General features: G+C 43.0%; 1 protein-coding gene across 2 annotated transcripts in view; it reads right to left on the bottom strand.

Moving 5' to 3' along the window:
• The window catches only part of TTK (TTK protein kinase), an 80,338-nt gene extending 56,884 nt beyond the window's left edge, over positions 1 to 23,454 (bottom strand). Inside the window, exons 1-4 of one of the 2 annotated variants that reach the window (XM_089655346.1) lie at positions 23,307 to 23,454; positions 14,659 to 14,833; positions 5,898 to 6,120; positions 2,036 to 2,142 (exon numbers count right to left, since the gene is read on the bottom strand). In XM_089655346.1, coding sequence (XP_089511472.1) covers positions 2,036 to 2,142; positions 5,898 to 6,120; positions 14,659 to 14,815 — 487 coding nt within the window. In that variant the 5' untranslated portion in view covers positions 14,816 to 14,833; positions 23,307 to 23,454. The remainder of the gene's footprint in view (positions 1 to 2,035; positions 2,143 to 5,897; positions 6,121 to 14,658; positions 14,834 to 23,306) is intronic. The other variant, XM_089655347.1, reaches the window with a different exon arrangement.
• Positions 23,455 to 26,499: the final 3,045 nt, after the last annotated feature.

Below are 26,499 nucleotides of genomic sequence, written 5' to 3'. Positions count from 1 at the left end.
ATTCTTCTCATAATGGCCATTTTCACCAAGGACAGATGAATCCATCTCCATTTAATTATGTGAACATGCAACAGTATGCACTTCATCTGAGGCATTGGTAACATAGCCTTCCCAGTCTGCATCTGTAAGGCATTGGTTGCACCACCAGTTCCTCACTAATGAACTAGTAAACCAATCAAATCCTACAAAGGCAAAAATCGCTCTTCCCACTAGCCATCTGAACAGATCTAATGGGATATGTTAGGGGCAGAATCAGAATAGTTTTACAGTGTTGCTGTTCCCCATCGGGTCTGTTCCCAGCTGCCAAAGGGATAAGCCAATTCTGTATGTGCAGAATTTGATTGGCCGAGCCATCAGAAGGGACCTGATGGGGAGTTGACTGCCTATTTGGTGGCAAGATTATACTTTTTTTTTGCTAGGATGTAGGCAGCAGGAAATCCACCTGTGTTCTAGCATCTAGTACATTACTGAGTGGCAGTGGTGGCCAACAGAGGCCATTTATATGCTGTATGGCTCTACGCATGTAAAAGTTAATGCTATACGATTACAGGTCACTTCTGCCTGCAAATTCCTGCATAGAAACTGTCTAGAAGTGCAGGGCTAAGGTATCACTTACCTTACTTCTGGCTCCAGCAAGCTCCCTTGATACTGGTCCAGCGGTGCCTCCTAAGACACTTCAGGCTCTGGTTGCAAGCTCGCCTCCTGATGTATAGATCAAGGTTAATAGCCTTGCACTGTACACGATCATGCTGAGGCAATGCCCACAACCCAGAGCTTTATCCTAATTGATAAACTAAAATATGGAGCTTCTGCACACTAGTTATTAGTGGTGAGATTAGAACACTGTGGATTTTGTACTGGCCAAGAGAAAATCAGTAAAGCCCTAACTTGGCTACTATGTTTATGTAGAGTATAGAACATTAATGAAAAATTTTTCCAGGCCACATTTTGCAAGTGCTTAAAGGATAAGCTCACTTTTAGTAACATGTTACACCCATATTCAGGGCGTAAAATGTACTATGTTACTAAAGCACCTGCCTGCAACCCCTACGATCCCTCATTGTGACATCAAGTGCGAGATCCCATCCCCGCACCCGTTGTCACAATTCATAAACAGAGCAGCTGTGCAGAGTTCCGAATAGTAACATCATTCATTCACGGAGATCTATGAAAAAATGAACTACAAATACTGCTTGCCACTGCAGCAGGCAACTTGTAGTTCTCTGTAAACTGCAAGGGAGCTGGCAAGTGCTCTTGTAGATCATTGATCTTCCTGGAATTCAGTAACAATGCACGTACAGGAGGTATGTGCAGACAGCTATCCTGAGTGTCTGCACCCAAGATCGGCTGATAGCAGGTGCAATGCTTTGCAGGCTCCCAGAAATAAATAAATGAGTGCACTTTTTTTTTCTCCCCTAAAGCGGAGCTCCACCCAAAAGGGAAAGTTCTGCTTTAAGGCCTTCTCCCCCACTCCTGGTAAAGAAATGGCACTTTTGGGGAGCGCATACCTGATTTTGACAGGTAACCATTCCCACTTTCGCTCCGACCGACTAGTTGATCAGAAGCAGAAGTTCTCCTCTCCACCCTCCCCATAGCCTTTTGAATGTGACAGGTCCCAGAAGACTGCAGGATCATTCACAATGCACAGCAGGACTCGCGCATGTGCAGTTGGCACCTCGCTGTGTGCTGTCTCAGCCAGGTGCCCACAGTTAACATACCGGTGCCGGGGACAGACAAGAGATGAAACTGGCTAGGGTGAGCACACCACTGGATCGTGGGACGAGTGGCTGTATACTAAATGTCAGCAGGTACAGTATTTGTTGACTTAATTTTTACACAGGAGACTGGAGCTCCTCTTAAACCTGAAAAAAATGTGCATTTATTGTTTTTTGTTTTTTTTTAAAAAGTGAACTTATCTTAAGCTAGAAATCGAAAGTTTTGTTTTAGAAGTTTTTCTGATAACCTTTACTATCAATTAGGAGATGTAAAACCAAAACATAAAAGACAACTTTGTTTAAATATGATTGAAAATTACCTTCTGAACTCTCAAACTGAGCAAAAGCAGCATGTACAAAAGCAAATTTTTTGCAGTTTAATCTTGCAATTTGGAACTGGTCACGTGCCTCATCTGGATCTAGAATACTAAAATAAAAATGGAGAATTACCCTTAAAAAGTACCAGTTGCTGAAAAATAGTAAAGGCAAATATAATCAGTGTTTAAAAAAGGTAATTTTTTAATTAAAATAATAAACAGGTTATACTCACCTGCTCTGTGCAACGGTACTGCAAAGAGCAACCCCAAACCTCCTCTTACATGGTCTCCTACTGGCAATCTTGGCCCCTCCTCTTTTGCAAGGGAATTATGGGGCAGACATAATCCCGAGCTGGGTCACGTGCATCCAATGACACACACAGCGCGGCTCAGCCCCATCTTCTTTCTGCTCACAATATCTGATTTGACAGTCTGCTGCCCGATCATTCTGTTTGAAGAATAAAAGAAGGGAGAAGAACTGCAGGTAGGCACAGCTCTGTATCGATCCAGGACTCATGAGAGGGTTTTTTTTTGTTTGTTTTTTTATTGAGGGGGGGTTGCACAGTATGTTCCAAATGTCTTTTTCTCCATTGGGACTTGGAGCACACATAGGCTTCCTCTACTCCCAGCAGCAAGAGCGGCAAGGGAGCAAAAGGAATGCAATGTATATGAGTAGCTGGCAAAGGAAGCACTTAAGTGAACCTGTTATTTTACCAAGTATTGTGAACTCCAAGGTTCAATTTGGCCAGATTTCTCTGTAATCCACTTAAGGCAAAACTATCCATAGCTGTAAACATGTCGGGTGGGTGTGTCTCCATTAAGCAGATTCAACAACATACAATTTTCTGGTACAATTTTCCATTCAGATTTACCAAAACTATATGAGGTCAACCCTAAACACTCAATTTGTATGCAATCAGGCAGGCCCTTGCACTCAATAGTTGAAGGTAAACCTAAAGGAAAACAAATAAGAAAATTGTATAATGTATGGCCAGTTTAATACAAGTTTGAATCTGACTGGCAGCTTTAGAAAACACCTTAGTACACAAAGTTTGATACACAAGGCATTCTTTACCTAATACAGCAAGGAGCTTGCAGGTTGTATATTTGGGAATACCTCCTCTGTATTAATAGTATTACAGTTAAGCAACATTTTGTGGGGTTATCTATAAGATGCTTTCCTTTGAGTACATCATGGGCCACAGAGGACTTCATATTCATGACTACTTTGGATGTCCCAAACCCTTGAACATGAGGAGTTGGCAACACAGCTACAAGACCAAATACACCTAAACACAAAAACAGAACAGGAGGGAATCCCACTACAAAGCCACCTGCAAGACCTTCTCTTGGCTGCCAAGAGCTTTACAGTGTCTGCATACCATGTTCTTGGCCAAACAGGTGCTAACAGGAACACCAAAACACCTTCCAGCTTTATTCTGTGCAACAGGTGAGAAAGAAGCTACAGTAGAGGGAGGGCATAAATTGGGGAAAACTGATCCCAAGGAGTCACCAGACCATCCACCACAAACACCCAAGGATCCCCAGCATAAACCTATCCAGTTTGATACTCAATCTGGATGCCAGGGAATCCACATCTAGCACCTCCCACCACAGACAAATCCTTTCAGACACTACTAGGCTAGGGACCTATTCTACCATATTCTGCTGCGGACAGCTGAAAAGTCCATCTGCCAATTTTCCATGCTGGGAATGTGCAGAGCAAAGAGGTCTCGAATGTGAAGTTCTGACCATAACAAGACCACGTCTGCTTCCTCCTTGATGGTTAATGTACACCACAATTGTGACATTGTCTGACTGTACCCAGAAAGGGAGACCTCAAAAGATGGACAGACCAGTGTTGGAGAACCAGCTGAATTGCCCGAAGTTTCAGGATGTTGATTGCCAACTTCCACTGTACGGATGGTCACATGCCAGGAACTGAGAGGGTTTTCCAGAACACCTCCCTAGTCCTAAAGACTGGCATCTGCAGTTAAGACTTTCCAGTTCATCAGAAGAAATGATTTTTCAGTATCCTACATCTGCATGGAAATCCATCATTCCACAGCTGATCTGGTCTTGGGAGTCAGATGCAAAGATACCTGAGGTTTGTCCACTACCAACAGCATAATGAGCTGAAAATCTCTAGTGTAAAATTGGGCAAGGGGGCCATCTTTCCCAGCACCTTCATGCAGGCACAACTAAAATGACTTTCCAATGACCTCAGGGACTCCACCTGGGATACATTTGCCTCTGCCATGTTGGAGGACTAAGTCAAAGTACTTCAGACGTTGAGTTGGAACCAAGGCCCACTTTTTGAAGGTTCAGCACAGGACATCCACATACTCCCAAAAGGGGGATAGCTCAGATCCTCAACATTTCTAGGAGTCAACACCTTGGTAAACACACTGGGGGCCTTGGACAGGCCAAAAGTACGCACTGATCGTAAAAAAATCAGAAAAATTGGGTTCTGCAAGTAGGCACTTTTTATATCGAAATCTCCTCTTGAAGCAAAGCAATCATTGATTGAGTGGGTTCAATCCTTTACTTCTGTACGTTTAAGAACTTGTTGAAACCCTAGGTCCAGAACAGGCTGGACAACTCTGTTTGGCTTGGGAATTGTAAACCAGTTGGAATAGAAGCCATGAGTCCTCTCCGTCTCCACTGTAGGTATAGTGTGGTGACTCCCTGGGACAGCAGCCTTTACAGAGCTGCAAAGAAAATCACTCTTTTGTGGCTCAGAAGATACCCTTAAAGTGGTTGTAAATTCTTACATACTGTATACCCAGTGAAGTGATGGATCAGAAAATGTGAGCGTCATTCCTAATTTTTATTCTTTGTAAATTTTAATCCGATAATAAATACTACACTATGAGATTGTCTTCTGACACACACTGATTCTTTACTGAAGGAGAGCTGTATGTCCTTTTGAGCAAGAGGCCCATAGAGAAGAAAGATAGTAGCATATGGCTGAATTAGGATCCTGACATAACAAGTGCATATGGTCTTCCTTTTAAATAAGGGGTCATTGATCTGTGGTGAGTGCATCAGAGTGGCACACATGGTGGAGCACTGAAATGATCAACTAGGAGAAGGATATATCACTAAGCACCATATCAAGCACTTTATTACTCACTGTGTGGTGTGGGACATTTTAAATATAGAACTTTGCACATTTATCATATATGTGAAGGAGGATTGAAATATACATGATATCATCCTCAAGGAGCAGCCTCACAATTTGTTTCTTGCAGGGAAGTTCCACCGAACACTTAAGTTAGAGTATCCTTCATACATGGACAGATATGATGCCCATCTGTAAAAGCTGCCGTATCCATCCACAGATCATGCTTCATAGCATGACAACTCTGAAACCAGAAACGATGTGGCTTCCAGGTTCATTCGTTACAGAGGACACCAAGAAGAGATCTAACAAATGTTCTGCGATCTTCTTCGTAGCTTGCTATCCTGGCCATTTACCACAGGCCCAGGCTCCCCAGTGGAGCATTTGCCCTTTATTTCCCTTCTTGAGACAACCCAAATCTTTCACCATAAGTGAAAGAAAATCCCATATTTTGGGTTGTCTCTAAAACAGTAATAGAGGGCAAATCTTCCAATGGAGACACTAATTCTGGTGACAACCAGGGATTCCCTCACTTTGGATGGATTTTCTTTCATTTACTGATCTGGCTAATGAAAAGGAAAAGAAGATGAATCTCCCCGATGGGACACAGATAGTTAAAAAAATAAATAAAAAAGCATAACAGGGTTAGAACACTTCCTTACTCTATCCCAAATTTTGTCCATAAAGACTATTGTTAAATGACTGCATTTCTTTCCCATAATATATGGGAGTCATACTTACGCCTTCAGTTCTGCAAAACGGACCAAGATTTTGGCATAACTCTCATTGTGGCTGTGATCTTCTGCAGGAAGAGATCCAACAGCATTACTGTAATTGTCAAGCAGTCTATTGAGAAGTACATGGTCCACCTGTGGAAGGCCTGTGTTCTCTAACTTTAAAAGAGAAGCCAGCCATTCTTCTGGGGTCTTCGGTGTAAGAAGATGATTAAAAACTCCAGAGTGTTCTAAAAGGAGGAATAGAAAGTATCAAGCATTAATATGCATATTAATATATACAGTATATAAAATTTATTTACAGTGCCTTGAAAAGGTATTCATACCCCTTATAATTTTCCACATTTTGTCATGTTATAATAAAAAAGGTAAATGTATTTTATTGGGATTTTATGTAATAGACCAACAAAAAGTGGCACATAATTGTGAAGTGGAAGGAAAATAATAAATATTTGTAAAAAATTTTGAATACTAAACATCTGAAAAGTGTGGCGTGCATTTGTATCAGCCTCCTTTACTCCGACACCCCTAACTAAAATCTAGTGGAACCAATTACCATCAGAAGCAACCTAATTAGTACATAGAGTCCACCCGTGTGTAATTTAAACTCAGTATAAATACAGCTGTTCTGTGAAGCCCTCAGAGGTTTGTTAGAGAACATTAGTGAACAAACAGAATCATGAAAGCCAGGGAACACACCAGACAGGTCAGGGATAAAGTTGTGGAGAAGTTTAAAGCAGGGTCAGGTTATAAAAAAAAAAAACAAATAACCCAGGTTTTGGGCATCTCACGGAGCACTATTCAATCCACCAACCAAAATGGAAAGTGTATGGCACAACTACAAACCTACCAAGGCATGTCTGTCCATCTAAACTGACAGGCCAGCAAGGAGAATAATAAATCAGAGAAGCAGCCAAGAGGCCCATAGTAACTCTGGAGGAGCTGCAGAGATCCACAGCTTAGGTGGGAGAATCTATCCACAGGAGAACTAGTAGTCGTGCACTCCAAAAATCTGGGCTTTATTGAAGAGTGGAAAGAAGCCATTGTTGAAAGAACGCCACAAGAAGTCCCATTTGCAGTTTGCAAGAAGCCATGTGGGGGGACACAGCAAACATGTGGAAGAAGGTGCTCTGGTCAGCATACATGTGGAAGAAGGTGCTCTGGTCAGAGGAGACTAAAATTTTACTTTTTGGACTAAAAGAAAAAACGCTCTGTGTGGTGGAAAACAAACACTGCACATCACCCTGAACACACCATCCCCACCTTGAAACATGGTGGTGGCAGCATCATGCTGTGGGGATGCTTTTGTTCAACAGGGACAGGGAAGTTGGTCAGAGTTGATGGGAAGATGAATGGAGCCAAATACAGGGCAATCTTAGAAGAAAACCTGTTAGAGTCTGCAAAAGACTTGACTGGGGTGGAGGTTAACCTTCCAGCAAGACAATGACCCTAAACATACAGCCAGAGCATAGAATCAAGTCAATTAAACTCCTGGGATATTGATCTGGTCAGTTAAGTAACAGATGGGATTGTAATCAGTTTCAGCTGCTTTGGTGTTAATGAAATTAACAACAGGTGCACTAGATGGGTGACAATGAGACGACCCCCAAAACAGGAATGGTTTTACAGGTGGAGGCCACGGACATTTTTTTTTCCTTACTCGTCTTTTCTTTTTTTCACTAAGTTTTCATTTGGCTAGGGTCAGGGTCACTACTGGTAGCATGAGACGATACCTGGACCCTACAGAGGGTGCACAGGTAGTCAAACTCCTCCAGGATGGCACATCAATACGTGCAATTGGCAGAATGTTTGCTGTGTCTCCCAGCACAGTCTCAAGATCATGGAGGAGTTTCCAGGAGACAGGCAGTTACTCTAGGAGAGCTGGACAGCAGCAGGACCAGCATCTGCTCCTTTGTGCAAGGAGGAACAGGATGAGCACTGCCAGAGCCCTACAAAATTACTTCCAGCAGGCCATTGGTATGAATGTCTCTGCCCAAACAATCAGAAACGGACTTCATGCAGGTGGCCTGAGGGGCCGACGTCCTCTAGTGGGCCCTGTGCTCACTGCCCAGCATTATAGAGCGGAATTGGCATTTGCCATTGAACACCAGCATTGCCAGGCCCACCACTGGTGCCCTGTGCTTTTCACAGATGAGAGCAGGTTCACCTTGAGCACATGTGACAGACGTGAAAAGGTCTGGAGAAGCTGTAGGGAACATTATGCTGCCTGTAACATCATTCACCATGACCATTTTGGTGGTGGGTCAGTGATGGTCTGGAAAGGCATATCCATGAAATGACACACAGACCTCTACAGGCTAGACAATGGCACCCTGACTGCCATTCGGTATCGAGATGAAATCCTTGGACCCATTGTCAGACAGTATGCTGGTGCAGTGGGTCCTGGGTTCCTCCTGGTGTACGACAATGGCCAGAGTATGCAGGCAGTTCTTGGCGGATGAAGGAATTTATACCATTTAATGGCCACCACGTTCACCTGACCTAATTCCAATAGAATACTTCTGGGATATCATGTCTTGTTAAATCCGACGTTGCCAGGTTGCACCTCAGACTGTCCAGGAGCTCAGTGCCCTAGTACAGATCTGGGAGGAAATACCCCAGGACACAATCCATTGTCTCATTATGAGCATGCCCCGATGTTGTTAGGCATGCATACGAGCACATGGGGGCCAACCAAACTACTGAGTACCATTTTGAATTGCTGCAATGAAATTTCAGCAAAATGGACTAGCCTGCTGCATCATTTTTTCACTTTGATTTTTGGGGTATCTTTGAATTCAGTCCTCTGTAGGTTGATCATTTTCATTTCTATCAAATGATGGGTCATCCTTACATTCCTAGCACATTACCCAGTCCATATCAGCATAGATATCCGGCATATTTTTCCCCATTAAGATCTGATGTGTGAGAGAGGAAAGAGGATGTCTAAAAGGGAGGCGAGACATGGTAAGAGCAGGAAGAAAGAGAACAGGAAAAATGGCATTGTGCCAATGTCAGCATGCTTGCTAGGGCTGACAGGGCATTCTAGCTGCCAAGGAACTTATTCCAGTTACCATAGCAAATGGGATTTGCCCAGGTTGCCATGTTTTTGACATACTTATGGTTTTCTACAGAATATCTAAGTATTGTCATTTCTCGATTCCCTATTAGACTAATGCCGTACGACGAATGAAAGTACAGAAACGTTTTTGTGAATGACTTTGGTGGCTGCAGGTACCAGTCCCACTCTCCAATTAAAGTATATCTGCTGGCTCAGCACACATGCTACTGCAGCAATATCGCCAAAGTACAAGCACCTCCCTTCAAACATCTTTGGGTTTCCAGATGCTTAATCTGAAGTTTAATGGTATTTAAAGTATAAAGAAAGGCAACATTTTTTTTTTATTTTTTGGATAGAGTGGAGAGGGGTTAAAACACCTATCATTTTTATTGCTTTTGGTCCCCATTAGGGAGATTCATCCTCTCCATTTGTCCTGTTTAGCATTATCAGTGACAGTGAAAGTAAAAGAAAACCACACATTTTGGATTGTCCCCAGAAAAGTAATAAAGGGGAAATCTTCCTATGGGTCCCCATGGAATTCTCTTCATTTGCAGGGATTTCCTCACTTCCTGTTTTGACTGTGGGACAGGAAGTTTAGGGAAATCACCACAATGGGACACAGATTGTTAAAAAATCTGACAGTGGTTATAACCCTCCCTTACTCTATCCATAATTCAAAAAAAAAAAAAAAAAAGAAAAGAAAAAGTTTTGCCCAAAGTTCAAATTTAAGATAACTGAATTTTATAATGTTGTCAAAGTCTACTATACTGTACTTCTCTCATCCAATACTCTGGAATCAGTCCTATTCTGCTCTGCCAGAAGTGTTATTTGAATTGTCCACTAAAGCAGAGTTTAAGGCACTCTGCATGGAACATTTAGAAAAAGAGTAACTGCAAAAATGGGACTATAGAGGAGAGTGATATTGATGAATCAGACACAATTCCCCTGGACCTGTCCAAAATTAAAAAGGGAATAAAAAAGGTGTTTGGTAAATTTTACTTTAAAATATTTTTTGTAATGGTTAAATTTTGATTAAAATTTAGGCCTCATGCAACTGGATGGTTTGAGGGATAAAATATGCTCTAGCTTAAAATTCTGGAATTTTTTCCCACCCGGGGAGCTGCAGGTGGCACGCATAGCCAGGCATAGAAGTGAATGGCCATACTCAAATACTGTATGTGCAAATACTTGTGTGTGCTGGCATGAACATGTGTACGCCAACATTTCAGAGTTTGGGGAATATACAGCATGCACAAGCATTTATGGTAATGCACGAAAAGCATGTATGGCCACATACATCAATTCATTTCCACGATCAACGGTTGTTCCCCAGGAAAAGAAAAATGCTATAATTTTACACCAGAGCACAATTTAAGCCTCAAAGTGTGTACATGTGCATGAGGCATGATGTTTATAGTTTGCATAAGGGCCAGTTCACACCAGATGCAGCCCAGTGCATTTTTTTCTGATTCAAAAATGCAGGAATATTGCATAAATGGGCTTTAACATTCATCTTAAAAGACATTTTACACTTTCAAATATTTTCATTGTTCTAAATGGGTATTAGTTTAGTTATATGTCATTTCAACGCCATTGTTTCTCATTTTTAGGGACTCTTTACTGACTGGCATAGTACCACTGAACTGGCATAAGGCCAAAGGTTCAAAAATCTTTACCAAGTAATTATAGACCTGTTAGTTTAACTTCTATAGTTGGGAAGATACTGGAGAGTTTAATAAAAGACCACATAGATGAGTTCTTGCGGGAAAATAATATTTTAAGCAGCAGACAGCATGGATTCATGAAAGACAGAAGTTGTCGAACAAATCCGATTTCTTTTTATGAGGAGGTGAGCAAAACCTTGGGCAGAGGGGTGGCGGTGGACATGGTATACTTGGATTTTGCAAAAGTGTTTGACACAGCTCCCCACATATGGTTAATGTGTAAGGTAAAGTCTATGCGCTTGGAAAATCAGTATGTAAATGGATAGAAAACTGGCTAAAAGATCGTATTCAGAGAGTAGTGGTTAATGATTCATACTCTGCATGGTCTAGGGTTGTTAGTGGTGTACCCCAGGGTTCAGTGTTGGGACCCTTACTTTTTAATATATTTATAAACGTTATAGGGTCTGGGATTATAAATCCCATTTCAGTATTTGCAGATGACACCAAGCTGTGCAGTGGAATAACGTCCTTACAGGATGTCTTCAACTTACAAGCTGACCTCAATGCACTGTTTAATTGGGCAACTATGTGGCAAATGAGGTTTAATGTTGATAAATGTAAGGTTATGCACTTGAGGGCTAAGAGTAGGTATGCATCATACATACTAGGGGGGTACAACTGGGGGAATCAATGGTGGTGAAGGATCTGGGAGTTCTGGTAGATCACTAAGCTTAATAATGGCATGCAATGCCAAGCTGCGGTTTCTAAAGCGAGCAAAATCCTCTTGTATTAAAAGAGGTATAGACTCCAGAGAGAGCGATATCATATTACCCCTGTACAAGTCATTAGTAACACCTCATCTGGAATATGCAGTTCAGTTTTGGGCATCAATTCACAAAAAGGGGAACTAGAGAAAGTACAGAGAAGGGCAACCAAACTGATACGAGGCATGGAGGAGCTCAGCTATGAGGAAAGATTAGAGGAACTGAATTTATTCTCTCTTGAGAAGAGGAGATTAAGGGGGGATATGAGCAACATGTATAATACATCAGTGGTTCATATAGTGAACTTGGTGTAGAGTTATTCACCTTGAGGTCATCACAGAGGACAAGGGGGCACTCTTTACGTCTGGAGGAAAATAAATTTAATCTCCAAAAATGGAAAGGTTTCTTCACAGTGAGAGTTGTGAAAATGTGGAACAGACTCCCTCAAGAGTTGATTCTGGCCAGCTCAGTGGATTGCTTTAAAAAAGTCCTGGATTCTTCCCTAGATACACAGAATATAACTGGATACTAACATTTATAGGTAAAATTGATCCAGGGAATATTGAAACTGCTGACACAAGAATTTGAAGATTTTCTCTACTATAGGCTGTGTATGCAGGGCAACGAATGACAGCATGAAACTATGATCAATCCACACCCCTGCAACATGGAGGGGGGGAGAAAAAAAAAATAATAACTTTGTTCCTCCTGGCCCACCCTCTGCCTAGGCAAGAATGTAATATCCTACAACTACAAGCTCCTGGGATATCCCCCACACCTATCCCAGGTGGCAGGAGGAGCAGGGACACACAAATGGCAGTGTGACATTGGGGGGCTAGCTGCAAAAACTCAGAAGAGACAGTCGGCTCCAGGCGATTTGGCAAGGGTAGGTGACAGCACAGGATCGGCAAATCACAGCAGAATAAAGCTGAATTTGTAGGGCAGGTGAATAGGTTTTCTGAACAAAATCCAGTGTAATAGGAAAAAAAAAAAAAAGAAAACATATGGCGATAGTTGTTCCTTTTAGTGAAATAGTTGTTTGAAGTGGTTGCCCTCTTCTGCTTGCGCTTTTAAAATATCAAAAAGTACCAACCACCACAACATTGCAGGCAATTAGGCTGCATTCACACTTGAGCGAAGTGAATTTGAATGATTTTTGTGCGTATTTTGCAAGATTTTATACAACATTTTTAAGCTTTGGCTTTTTTTTTTTTATTAGCTATTAGAGAAATACTTGTTTTTAGCCTTTATTTATTTTTTGTTAGGACAAGGGATTAGCGTTAGGGTTAGGTTAGCGTCAGAATTAGGGTTTTGTGTAGGGGTTAATATTTTGTCTTATTTATTCCTTTTTTTTTTGTTAGAGGGTTAATAATAAATGAATAAGTAAATATAAAATAAATACACAAAAATAATCAAGTACAGAAAATGAATACTATGCTATATTAACCTCTAACCTTAACCACTTTGCCTCCAGAGGATTTACCCCCCTTCCTGACCAGGCCATTTTTTTGCTGTTCGGCACTGCGCTATTTCAACTGGTAATTGCACGGTCATGCAATGATTTACCCAAACGAAATTTATGTCTTTTTTTTTTTTTTTTACATAAATAGAGCTTTCTTTTAGTGGTATTTGATCACCTTTGTGGTTTTCACTTTTTGTGCTATAAACAAAAAAAGACCGAAAATTAAGAAAACCCTATATTTTTCACTTTTTGTTATAAAAAAAAAGGCGTGTTCATGCCCTAAATTTTCAATATGGTATTTATTAAATTTTCTAACATTCATTTGTTATACTTTTATCAGAATAGTACAATGTTATCATAGTAACATTGTACTACTGTGGGGGGTGATCAGAGATTTTTTTTTTATACACTTTGCTTTGCAAGAGAAATAAAGATCATTTCTCCTACAATGCAAAGCTTGCTGCCATGAACCTACCTCAGTCATTAACTTTCATGAATGAGTTAGGTTTTTGACAGCTCAAGATAGTGATCTGTGATTGGTTGGAGCTGGTCACGTGGTACAGGGTGCTGTGATTGACCCCATGTATCATGTGACAGCTGTGGGACAATCACAGCTCACTAGGAGAAGCAGAGCCGTTATGAATGAGATTGATTCATAACAGCTTTGCTTACATTGTGATCATGTGAACGCATAGCGATCACATGATCACCGGGTCCAGTTCATCGGGATCTTCACTCCGCTGTGTCCGCCCGACACAGCAGTTGCGGGGGAGCAGTGGGTACATCACTTTGCCTGTAGCTGCCCTACCACAGTACATTGCGGGTGAGCAGGCGGGAAGCAGTTAAAAGAATAACATAAAAATAATAATAAACACCCTAAAACAAAATAAATAATTTTGTTTTGTTTGGGTTAGGGAGTTAAGGTTAAGGAGACATTATTTAAAACATTCATTTATTTTATTAATGATGATGTTTATTTGTATAATTACTATTTTTTTACATTTATTCATACATTACTATTTTTTTTTTTCATTTGAGCTGAAAAATCTCACGAAAATACTCATAAAAGGCACTTCACGCATTTCTATGGAAATAAAAATGCGCAATTCTTCCCAATTTGAGCTACAAAAAAAGCTCCAGAACTTGTCTGAGCTTCAGGCGGCTTGGAGTGAAGATGTGAACCATCTCCACTGAGAACTTATTTTTGCTCCTCAAGCATTTTGGAGCTTTGAGCTACAAATTGCTCAGGTGTGAACGGGGCCACAGTTCTAAAATGAAAAAGGCACAACATGCTTTTATTAATTGTGCGGTATATCTATGCACCTTTTTAACACACTACTGAACTGCATTCAGCAAATGTACAAGGGATGATTTAGATCAGTGGTCTCCAAACTGCAACCCAGGAGCTGGATGTGGCCCTTTGCTTGCCTTTATCCGGCCCTTGGGATACTATTCCTCCCACTGATACAAGGCACTGTCCCTCCCTCTGACACCAACAACGAGGCATAATTCCTGTCACCGATACCAACAATAGGGAACTGTTCTTACCACTGACCCCAACTACTCTCACTGGCCACCGTCCGGCCCCCTCAGAATCTAAAAGACAGTAAACTGACCCTCTGTTTAGAAAGTTTGTAGACCCCTGATCTAGATCACCATGAGGACTGCCTACAGTATAGCTTTGCTAGCAAGACTAAAATGACAACTGTATTCCCTGTTCTATATACAAAAAAAAAAAATAAAAATACAACACACCACAAGAGAGGAGGAAGGATATTGACCCTCCAGTTTGTAACAAAACAGCACCTGATTCTTACCTGTTGTATCAGCAGATGATTTTGTGAAGATCAGTTCACCTGTCCAATTATCTTCACTGCTATACTTTAAAGTATCTTCATTCTTCTTAAGTTTTTTAACTCTGTCCAGGATCGATGCAATTTTCAATTTCCTCTCGCTTATATCTTCGTCACCCATTTTGTGATCGATTCTAGACTGAACAAAGACATCATGGTAACTATAATTTCTAATCAAAATGTTAGACTTTTTACAGCTGCATAACGTGGGAGGGGTTATAACAGAATCGCTCTCATAACATTTAGCTAGGAACCAGAAGTGCTTTAAGAGTCAAGGTCCAGATAGAGCTTTTGTTTTGACATTTGTCCAGTTAACACCAAAACAGATGTTACTATATGTACTCATTTTTAAACAATTACAAAACAGTACCATGGTATACATGGGGGGACTTCATATCAGGTATGAAAAAAAGTTTGGAATTTTAATTTAAATCCATACAAGCAAAACTGTAAGGCCGGGTTCTCCATTTTTCATGGATGCCGACAAGAATTACATTGTATGTTAACATGCGTTGCATTAAGGAAGATCATTTTGAATGTCTTAGTGTGCTGGCATGCCATTCAAAATTATTGGCACTGCAGCAAACCAAAACACAACATACACTATATTGCCAAATGTATTGGGACGCCTGCCTTTACAAGCACATGAACTTTAATGGCATCCCAGTCTTAGTCCATAGGGTTCAATATTGAGTTGGCCCACCCTTTGCAGCTATAACAGCTTCAACTCTTATGGGAAGGCTGTCCACAAGGTTGTGTCTATGGGAATGTTTGGCCATTTTTCCAGAAGCGCATTTGTGAGGTCAGGCATTTATGTCAGAAGAGAAGGCCTGGATCCCAGTCTCCGCTCTAATTCATCCTAAAGGTGTTCCATCAGGTTGAGGTCAGGACTGTGCAGGCCAGTCAAGTTCCTCCACCCCAAACTCACTCATCCATGCTCTTATGGACCTTGCTTTGTGCACTGGTGCGCAGTCACGTTGAAACAAAGGGCCATCCCCAAACTGTTCCCACAAAGTTGGGAGCATGAAATTGTCCAAAATGTCTTGGGATGCCTTAAGAGTTCCCTTCAATTGAACTAAGGGGCCAGGCCCAACTCCTAAAAAGCAACACATCATAATCCCCCCTCCACCAAACTTTATACTTGGCACAATGCAGTCAGGCAAGTGCTGTTATGGTAACCACCAAACCCAGACATGTCCATCGGATTGTCAGACAGAGGCATGATTTGTCACTCCAGAGAACATGTCTCCACTGCTCTTGAGTTCAGTGGAAGCATGCTTTACACCACTGCATCCGACACTTTGCATTGCACTTGGTGATGTAAGGCTTGGATGCAGCTGCTCAGCCATGCAAACCCATTCCATGAAGCTCTCTAAGCACTGTTGTCCTAATCTGAAGGCCACACGAAAATTGGAGGTCTTTAGCTTTTGATTCTGCAGACAGTTGGCGACTTCTGCACACTTCAGCATGTGCTGAGCCCGCTCTGTCATTCTTCATGGCCTACCACTTCGTGGCTAAGTAGCTGCTGTTCCCTGTTGCTTCCACTTTGGTATAATACCACTAACAGTTGACCATGGAATGTTTAATAGAAAGGAAATTTCATGGATGGACTTATTGCACAGGTGGCAACCTATCACGATACCACGCTTGAATTAAATAAGCTCCTGAGAGTGACCCATTCTTTCACAAATATTTGTAGAAGCAGTTTGCAGGCCTAGGTGCTTGATTTTATACACCTGCCATGGAGGTGATTGGAATCCACCTGAATCCAATGATTTGGAGGGGTATCCCAATACTAGCAATATAGCGTATGTCATCACACTGCGAGGATGTAAACCCAGCCTAATGATTCCAGATCTAAGTAGTATCTAAATCAAATGAACATTTCACTCTTATTTAAAATCATAATTAATTTATGTGTCCAATGTAAAAAAATTTTAATGCATACCAACAGAATGACTGGAACGGTTATGTCTTGCTGTGTGTGACCCCCTTATTGACACAGTGAGCACCCAGATATAATTTTTTTTTTTTTTTTTTATAGTGTCAAAAATTTGGCTACAATGGCAACACTAGGGATGCGCCGATACAGAGTATTTTCATAAATACTCATAAAAATGCTCCCAATACCCAAAAACAACGATATTTTGCGGTGCAATTTGCACTCATACAAACTGTATGGACGCAAATGGCACCACAAAGTATAGTATGTGATTCCTGTCCAAATTGCATGCGATTTCCCACTGCTCCTGTGTGAACCCAGGCTTGTCATAGCCTGATTTCACACAGGAGCGGTGCGGGAAACCTCCCTGCACATTTGTTTGGGATGCAGAACCAGTCAAATAATTTACCTCTAATGAATAGTATGCTATTGTCCTGCTGGTTAATTCGGCAGTCATTACCAAAAGTGAATGGGGCTGCGTCACACCTGTAAGCCAACTGGTGGTCTTGAGATTGTGACACAATATTCCCATTCAAAAGCCCCATTCAGCTGTTCATGTGAGCCCCGCTGGATCATGCTGGCCAGTGTTCCTGCCTAATCATAAACAAGGCAATTCGCCTTATACAGTGGGAAAATTTTTTTGATCCCTTTTGTAAATTTGCCCACTTACAAAGAAATGAAGGGTCTATGATTTTTATCATAGGTGTATTTTAAATGATAGGGACAGACTATCAACCAAAAATCCAGAAAACTCACAATATAAATATTATAAGTTGAGTTGCAGTTCAGTGAGTAAAATAAGTATTTGATCCCCTACCAACCAACAATAATTCTGGCTCCCACTGACTGGCTATATGGACAGATTAGTCCTGTCAATTTAGGTAGGAGCTCAGAATGACAACTCGCGTGTATAAAAAGACAGCTGTCCACAGAATCTCTTTCTTCCATTCAAACCTCATCACCACCATGGGCAAGACCAAAGAGCTGTCAAAGGACGTCGGGAACAAGATTGTAGACCTGCAGAAGGCTGGAATGGGCAACAAGACAATCCGCAAGAAGTTTGGTGAGGAGACAACTGCTGGAGCGATTATTCGCAAATGGAAGAAATACAAAATAACCATCAATCGCCCTCGGTCTGGAGCTCCATGCAAGATTTCACCTCATGAGGTAAAGATGATCATGAGAAAAGTGAGAGATCAGCCCAGAACTACACAGGAGGAGCTTGTGAATCATATCAAAGCAGTTGGGACCATAGTCACCAAACAAACCATTGGTAACACAATACGCCAACATGGACTGAAAATATACAGCATCTGCAAGAACCCCCTCCTCAAGAAGGCACATGAACAGGCCGGTCCGAAGTTTACGAATTAACATCTTAATGATTCAGAGAAGAATTGGGAGAAAGTGCTGTGGTTAGATGGTAACAAAGTTGAGCTCTTTGGCATTAACTTGCCTCGCCGTGTTAGGAGGAAGAAAAAATGCTGACTATACCCTAAGAACACCACCCCTACAGAGGTGGAAACTGCTAAAGGTACAGGCCGACTTTGCCGCATTCAGGGGCCAATCAACGAGGTCATCTACTGTAAAATCATGGGTAAGAACTTTCTTCTCTCAGCCAGAACACCCAAGATGGGTCGTGGATGGGTCTTCCAGCACGACAATGACCCAAAACATACCGCCAAAGCAACAAAGGATTGGCTCAAGAAGAAACACATTAAGGTCATGGAATGGCCTAGCCAGTCTCCAGATCTTAATCTTATAGAAAATTTATGGAGGGAGCTGAAACTTCAAGTTGCCAAGCAACAGCCAAGAAACCTTAAGGATTTAGAGAAGATCCTGAGATGTGTGCAAACCTGGTAACCAACTACAAGAAGCATCTTACCTCTGTGCTTGCTTGTCAACAAGGGTTTCTCCACCAAGTACTTAGTCATGTTTTGCTTGGGGATCAAATACTTATTTTACTCACTGAACTGCTACTCAATTTATAACATCTGCATCGTGTTTTTTTTCTGGATTTTTGGTTGATATTCTGTCTCTACAAATTAAAATACACCTATGATAAAAAAAAAATTACAGACCCTTCATTAATTTATAAGTGGGAAACTTAGAAAATCTGCAGGGGATCAAATAATTATTTTTCCCACTGCATCCTATTGTTCCAAGTCATAACACTGTGCTGCGTTGATGTGTGCAGGAAAAAAGTAGAACAGGATGCGTTGTTACATAGCACGTGTTGCAGTGCACTTTATTATGCATCATAACTTGCTGTGGTGCTTAAAGGTCACCACTTTAGGACCAGCCCTTTTCTGACACTGTACAAGTAAAAATCAGTATTGTTTTCTAGAAAATTACTCAGGATCCCCAAATATTATATACATATATTTTAGCAAAGGCCCTAGAGAATAAAACGGCGGTCAATGCAATTATTTTTTCACATGTGATTTGTACAGCAGTTTTTCAAGTGTAATTTTTTTTTTCTAAGAAGTTTAATGCATAAAAACACAATATGATGTCCAATTGTTTTGGTAACATATAATAGATATTGTTACTCCAAGTAAATAGATACTAAAAATGTCACGCTTCAAAATTGTGCATGCCCGTGCAACGGCGACAAACTATGTAAATTTTATTATCCATAGGCGACACTTTAAAAACCTTTACAGGTTAACGCTTTAGAATTCCACAGGTGGTCTGGTGCTAGAATTACTGCCCTCAATTTGACATTAGCAGGTGATACCTCACATGTAGCATGATCGCTGTTTGCATATGCATGTGGAACCAACGCGTGCGACTGCGGGGGCATTTTAATGTATTTTATTTTTACACTGTCCCTTTAATTTCTTATTGTTATCATATGAAATATAAATATCCCCAGTGAAAGCAATAGGCAGTAACGGGTACTCTTTAGTGAGTCTATTAGAACCCAAATCTCTCCTCTTAGAAGTTTTGGACCATACCAAGATTGGCAAGTTCCGATGCTTTTTTAATAACCCCTAAGGGAGGGTTTGTTTATAACCAAAAAAACAGAAGTGATGAAATGCTCATCGCTTCCGATTTCTAAGACCACAGAGATGATCAGAGCCATTCCGGTCTCCGATCAGCTCTATGGTCAGGCAGCGACCACTCAGGTCTTGGAGTTGGATGGGAGAGCCCCAGAGAGACACAGAAGGGGGAGGGGAATGATTCCCCTCTCAATGCTTACAAAATAGGAAGAAAGGAAAGCCGACCACCAGCTGAAAAAAATACTGGGATGATGCTTGCAGCTGAAGGCATTATCCCAGTATAACCACCGAAAGTCCAGCGATGTCCGCTGCAAACAGTTACATGAAATGTCATTTTGTATGATATTTCAATTATAAACAAAACAGAAAAAAAAAACCAGACATCACACCTCTAGAGTTTGTACAGAGCATAACACATACCCACTGGTGTGAATGGGCCCCTAGCCCTCAAGCACACAGGATGTTTTTCTGTGTAGAATCTTATTGGAAGTGATGTAAAACCTGCCTGTGCACTATATGCAGGTACTATGTTAAAGCTCATCTCTGGACAAAAAAAAAAAAAAAAGTTTTCCCATGCTGTGGGGCTGTTGCCTGAACTGTATGGGTTAACTGCTTTATTTTTGTTTAGGGGAGAGGAGATACATTTACCTAATCCTCTGATCTTCCCAGCACAAGGCCAGTCCGGCATCCCTACATTCTATCAGTCTTAAGTTGTGGACTGTTCCTGACGTCATCACACCCAGAGCAGACTCAATAGACCAGGAATGGTCCACTGCTGGACCTGGGGGGAGCAGCGATTTATGGAGGATCAAAGGCTTGGGTGAGTATATGCTTTCTCCTCTAATCTAGACAAAAATGAGTAGTTTTGCAGGCACAGCCCCATGGCATGGGAAAACTTTCTTTTTTGCCCAGAGATGGGCTTTAAAAGAGAAGTTTAGGACTTTGGTTTTTTTTAAAGGACAAGTTCACCTTTGGGATCATGTTACATGTTCCACCTGTACTAGCTGTAAGTTTAACAGTGCAGCCATGCAGGGAGTAGAAAATGGCCAGTGGGAGTAGAAAATGTCCCAGAGAAACTGGGAGTAAAAAAAAAAAATTAAAGTGCTTGTAGTCAGTGGAAGGAGTAATAGTGCCCCATCGCTGGTGTCAGTGGGTGGAATAGTGCCCCATCGCTGGTGTCAGTGGGTGGAATAGTGCCCCATCGCTGGTGGAATAGTGCCCCATCGCTGGTGTCAGTGGGTGGAATAGTGCCCCATCGCTGGTGTCAGTGGGTGGAATAGTGCCCCATCGCTGGTGGAATAGTGCCCCATCGCTGGTGTCAGTGGGTGGAATAGTGCCCCATCGCTGGTGTCAGTGGGTGGAATAGTGCCCCATCGCTGGTGTCAGTGGGTGGAATAGTGCCCCATCGCTGGTGTCAGTGGGTGGAATAGTGCCCCATCGCTGGTGTCAGTGGGTGGAATAGTGCCCCATCGCTGGTGTCAGTGGGTGGAATAGTGCCCCATCGCTGGTGTCAGTGGGTGGAATAGTGCCCCATCGCTGGTGTCAGTGGGTGGAATAGTGCCCCATCGCTGGTGTCAGTGGGTGGAATAGTGCCCCATCGCTGGTGTCAGTGGGTGGAATAGTGCCCCATCGCTGGTGTCAGTGGGTGGAATAGTGCCCCATCGCTGGTGTCAGTGGGTGGAATAGTGCCCCATCGCTGGTGTCAGTGGGTGGAATAGTGCCCCATCGCTGGTGTCAGTGGGTGGAATAGTGCCCCATCGCTGGTGTCAGTGGGTGGAATAGTGCCCCATCGCTGGTGTCAGTGGGTGGAATAGTGCCCCATCGCTGGTGTCAGTGGGTGGAATAGTGCCCCATCGCTGGTGTCAGTGGGTGGAATAGTGCCCCATCGCTGGTGTCAGTGGGTGGAATAGTGCCCCATCGCTGGTGTCAGTGGGTGGAATAGTGCCCCATCGCTGGTGTCAGTGGGTGGAATAGTGCCCCATCGCTGGTGTCAGTGGGTGGAATAGTGCCCCATCGCTGGTGTCAATGGGTGGAATAGTGCCCCATCGCTGGTGTCAATGGGTGGAATAGTGCCCCATCGCTGGTGTCAATGGGTGGAATAGTGCCCCATCGCTGGTGTCAATGGGTGGAATAGTGCCCCATCGCTGGTGTCAATGGGTGGAATAGTGCCCCATCGCTGGTGTCAATGGGTGGAATAGTGCCCCATCGCTGGTGTCAATGGGTGGAATAGTGCCCCATCGCTGGTGTCAATGGGTGGAATAGTGCCCCATCGCTGGTGTCAATGTTTGGAATAGTGCCCCATCGCTGGTGTCAGTGGGTGGAATAGTGCCCCATCGCTGGTGTCAGTGGGTGGAATAGTGCCCCATCGCTGGTGTCAGTGGGTGGAATAGTGCCCCATCGCTGGTGTCAGTGGGTGGAATAGTGCCCCATCGCTGGTGTCAGTGGGTGGAATAGTGCCCCATCGCTGGTGTCAGTGGGTGGAATAGTGCCCCATCGCTGGTGTCAGTGGGTGGAATAGTGCCCCATCGCTGGTGTCAGTGGGTGGAATAGTGCCCCATCATTGGTGTCAGTGGGTGGAATAGTGCCCCATCATTGGTGTCAGTGGGTGGAATAGTGCCCCATCATTGGTGTCAGTGGGAGGAATAGTGCCCCATCATTGGTGTCAGTGGGAGGAATAGTGCCCCATCATTGGTGTCAGTGGGAGGAATAGTGCCCCATCATTGGTGTCAGTGGGAGGAATAGTGCCCCATCATTGGTGTCAGTGGGAGGAATAGTGCCCCATCATTGGTGTCAGTGGGAGGAATAGTGCCCCATCATTGGTGTCAGTGGGAGGAATAGTGCCCCATCATTGGTGTCAGTGGGAGGAATAGTGCCCCATCATTGGTGTCAGTGGGAGGAATAGTGCCCCATCATTGGTGTCAGTGGGAGGAATAGTGCCTCATCATTGGTGTCAGTGGGAGGAATAGTGCCTAATTGTTGGTGCCACTGTAAGAAATGGTGCCTCCCTGTCGGTGTCAGTGGGAGGAATAGTCCCCCGAGGGCCAGATAGTGGCAAGCAAAGGGCCGCAGTTTGGAGATCGCTGGTCTCCATGCAGACAGTGAATGGCACAATGTACACTACAGGTTGCTAGGACCCAAGTTTTGCGCCGTAGACATGTAAACATTAGCACATTGTAAAATATGCTCCATACACAGGTCCTGGGATGCCGCCCAATACAGAGCAGTGTCTATGGGCTCACAGATCAATTATGGAGTATTGTACACACGTATGAATCTACCCAGTAGAGATAGAGGCAGCAAAAACCTGACAGGGGTTCTAGCACTTCCACATACTCTCAAAATCATTATATATATATATAGTTTGAGATGTGCTGTACAGATTAGATCTCCCCTAAACCACACAGAAGGGACACATGTACATGGAGAGTCTTTGTAGTGTAGAGAAGACTTATTTGTGGATGGGGGAGGGGATACATGGTGTCCTGCCACCCCTAACACCAGCACAGGCCGGAGCCCTCCATCCTCAGCTTTGTGTATGTAGAGATCAATGGTCGTGCGATGTTCAATGTGCTGCATCCTCTAGTAATGACAGCCCCCGTGCCTCGAGCAGACGAGCCTCCAGGGAGGGTGTGTCATTCCCGGTAGAAGAGCTCGGTGTCACACACCTGTCAGTCCCGGCCGCCGTTCCTGCCCTCTTGCCGCCAGACGCCCTCCGATAACGGAGTACAATCCGCGCTCTGCTCCGGTACACACTCCCAGCTCCGGCACCGTACAACACTGGAAGCCACAAGTTTGAAATGTGCACATCCGCAATGCCGGTTTCTGATTGGCTCCTGAAAGCGGAAAAGGAATTAGTAAGAAGCCTCCTGATTCATCTGCCGCCATTTTACTTCTGGGCAACGCATTTTTGTAATCAACATGTTGAAGTGTTAAAATTCACAGTAGCGAATTAGCATGAAAAAATGTTTACCTACCCTCAGTATTATGCATTTTAAAATACAGAAACAGATTAAATTATGGGATATGTTTACATTGTTATGCAAATATATGGACGCAAGTTTTCTATGTGAAAAGAAAACACGCTATGTATGGGGAAAAGTTTAAAGTGGAGTTCCACCTGAAAAAACCCCCCATAAAAGTCAGCAGCTACAAAAAACTGTAGCTGCTGACTTTTAAAATACAGCCACTTACCTGTCCCTCGGTCCAGCGGTGTCCTCACCCCAGCTAGTTTCAGCGGCCGTCTTCTCTCCCTGACTTCAGTGTGGGCAACCGGCTGTGACAGCTTGCGGCTTCACAGCCGGGTGCCCACTGCGCATGCATGAGAAGTGCTGCACTTTGTGAATGGCCCCGTAGTCTTCTGGGACCTGTCACATGTCCCACAAGACTATGGGGAGGGAGGGGGGCAGGACAACCTCTGCTTCCGATTCACTAGGTGTTCACAGTGGGAGTGGGTACCTGTCAATTTGGGGTACCCGCTCCCCAAAGGTGCCAATCCTTAATGGGGAGCAGGGGACAAAGACTTAAAGCGGAACTTCCCCTTTTGGGTGGAGATCCACTTTAAGGGATAAGTACAGCTAAGGCTCTTTTGGCTGTACTTCTCCTGTGGATCACAGGAGTGCAATGCATTCTGCACTCCTGTGACCTGTTTTGAGCTGACAGAGGGCTTAAATCCACTGTCGGCTGACATCACTCAGCTTGTCCAGGCTGGGGACGGATCCCGACTTTAAAGTCAGGATCCACCCCAGTCTGGAGCAGCACCTGGCTCAGCCTCTCAGTGATACTCCCTCTACCTCCACAGCCCAGCACTCCAGGGGGCAGAGAGCGGTGACTGAAAGTCACCGCTCTCTGCTCACAGAGACTGTGAGAACTCAGCGATCAGTGGTCATGTAATTGCTGAGTTCTCATGCGTAGGCAGTGCAGGACAGATGCAGCATCGGATCAATGCGTATCCAACTAGGTAAGTATGATTTTAAAAAAAATACACATACCATACTTCTTGCACGGGGGGACTGACCATTTGGAAACTTGGGCACTGCCCGAGGGCCCGGGGTCAGTAGGGGGCCCCATGAGATGCCCCTGGTTTCTTTTTCATAGGCGTTTTTGAGTTTGGGCAAGGACACAGGGGCCCCATGACCCCCTATTGCCCGGGGGCCCCATGAGTTGTCAGTCCACCCCTTCTTGCATATCCATGCTGTGAGCTCTGTGCCACACCCGAGACTCCAGAGCACATGTGCTGGAGTGAGGTCTTTGCGGCTCAGCCAATCAAGTGGCCAGAGCCCGCGAACCCGGAAGGAAGACCGGGTGAAGTTGGAAACTTCTACAGCAATGACAGCACGCTGCTGAAGGGCTTCGTTCTAAGTTCAATCTTTCATAATGTGCTAGTATGTATTGCATTCTAGCACATTATGACATTATTTTGCAAGGGAAATTTTTTTTAGGTGGTTTACTACAGCTTTAATAGCGATCTATTTTTTTACTCACAACCATAGCAGATACCTGTTCTAATCCTAGAACTTTACAGGCATCAAATAATCCTCCATTTGCAGCTATTACAATTTTGCAGAATTTTGGACATTTTTTTGGACATAAATCTTCCTAGAGGGTAGTGGGATTGGTTTGTATGGCATTTTTCTCTTGTTTTAAACTGAAGGTCATATTGTACATTTTTCAGCACATAACGTTTTAAAAAAATGAAAAAAAAAACAGAATGATCTGTCATTTACTGTGTACTAGCACCACTCCCTTCACAGCTCACCAGCGTTTGCTGGTGTGAACGCACCATTATGCCTAGTTTAATAGAATAGTACCACTAGTAGGCACAAGCTTGTTACTAGATAGTAACAATAGTCAAGATGTTTCTTGCAAAGTTTCCAGATTTATCAGTTGTGGACATTAGAAAGCAGAAAAAAGATTACCCTCTCCAAATATGATCCAATCAATCATTATTTTGTTAAAAAATATATATTAGGGATGCACCGATTTATCAGTGGCTGAAACGTATTGGCCGAAAATAGTGTTATCAGTATTTTGCCAACAAGAAAAAAGGTACCGATAATGGCTTCTCTGTTTTTATTATAAAATAAATGTGTCAAGGCAACTCACATGCAAAGCTGTATACCATTGACCTTCATGCAAAGCGTCATCCCTATAGACTTTAATGCAAAAACATCCTCTAGTGACCTCAATACAAAATCGTGTCCCATAGACTTTAATGCAAAATTGCTTCCCTATAGACTTTAATGCAAAAATGCCCCCTAGTGACTTTAATGCAAAATCGCATTCCAGAGACTTTCATGCAAAATCACATCCCCATAGACTTTAATGCAAAAACGTCCCCTAGTGACTTCAATGCAAAATCGCATCCCATAGACTTTAATGTAAAATAATGTCCCCATAGACTTCAATGCAAAAATGCCCCCCTAGTGACTTCAATGCAAAGTCGCATCCCATAGACTTTTATGTAATATTGAGTCCCCATACACGTTAATGCAAAAACGCCCCCTAGTGACTTCAATACAAAATCGTGTCCCATAGACTTTCATGCAAAGTCGCAGCCCCATAGACTATAATGCAAAATCTCGTCACATAGACTTTCTTGTAATATTGTGTCCCATTGACTTCAATGCAAAAACGCCCCCTAGTGACGTCAATGCAAAATCATGTCCCATAGACTTTAATGCAAAATCACATCCCCATAGACTTCAATGCAAAAACGTTCCATAGTGACTTTGATGCAAAATTGCATCTCATAGAATTTCATGGAAAGTCTCGTCACCATAGACTTCAATGCAAAAATGCCCTCCAGTGACTTCAATGCAAAATCGTGTCCCATAGACTTTCATGCAAAGTTGCGTCCCT

This window comes from Staurois parvus, unplaced genomic scaffold (genome assembly GCF_062004578.1).
Source record: "Staurois parvus isolate SC_StPar_1 unplaced genomic scaffold, SC_StPar_1.0 ptg000834l, whole genome shotgun sequence".
NCBI classification, from domain to species: Eukaryota; Metazoa; Chordata; class Amphibia; order Anura; family Ranidae; genus Staurois; species Staurois parvus.
Note: the sequence above shows the minus strand (reverse complement) of the source record. Positions and strands in the feature narration are given on the sequence as shown.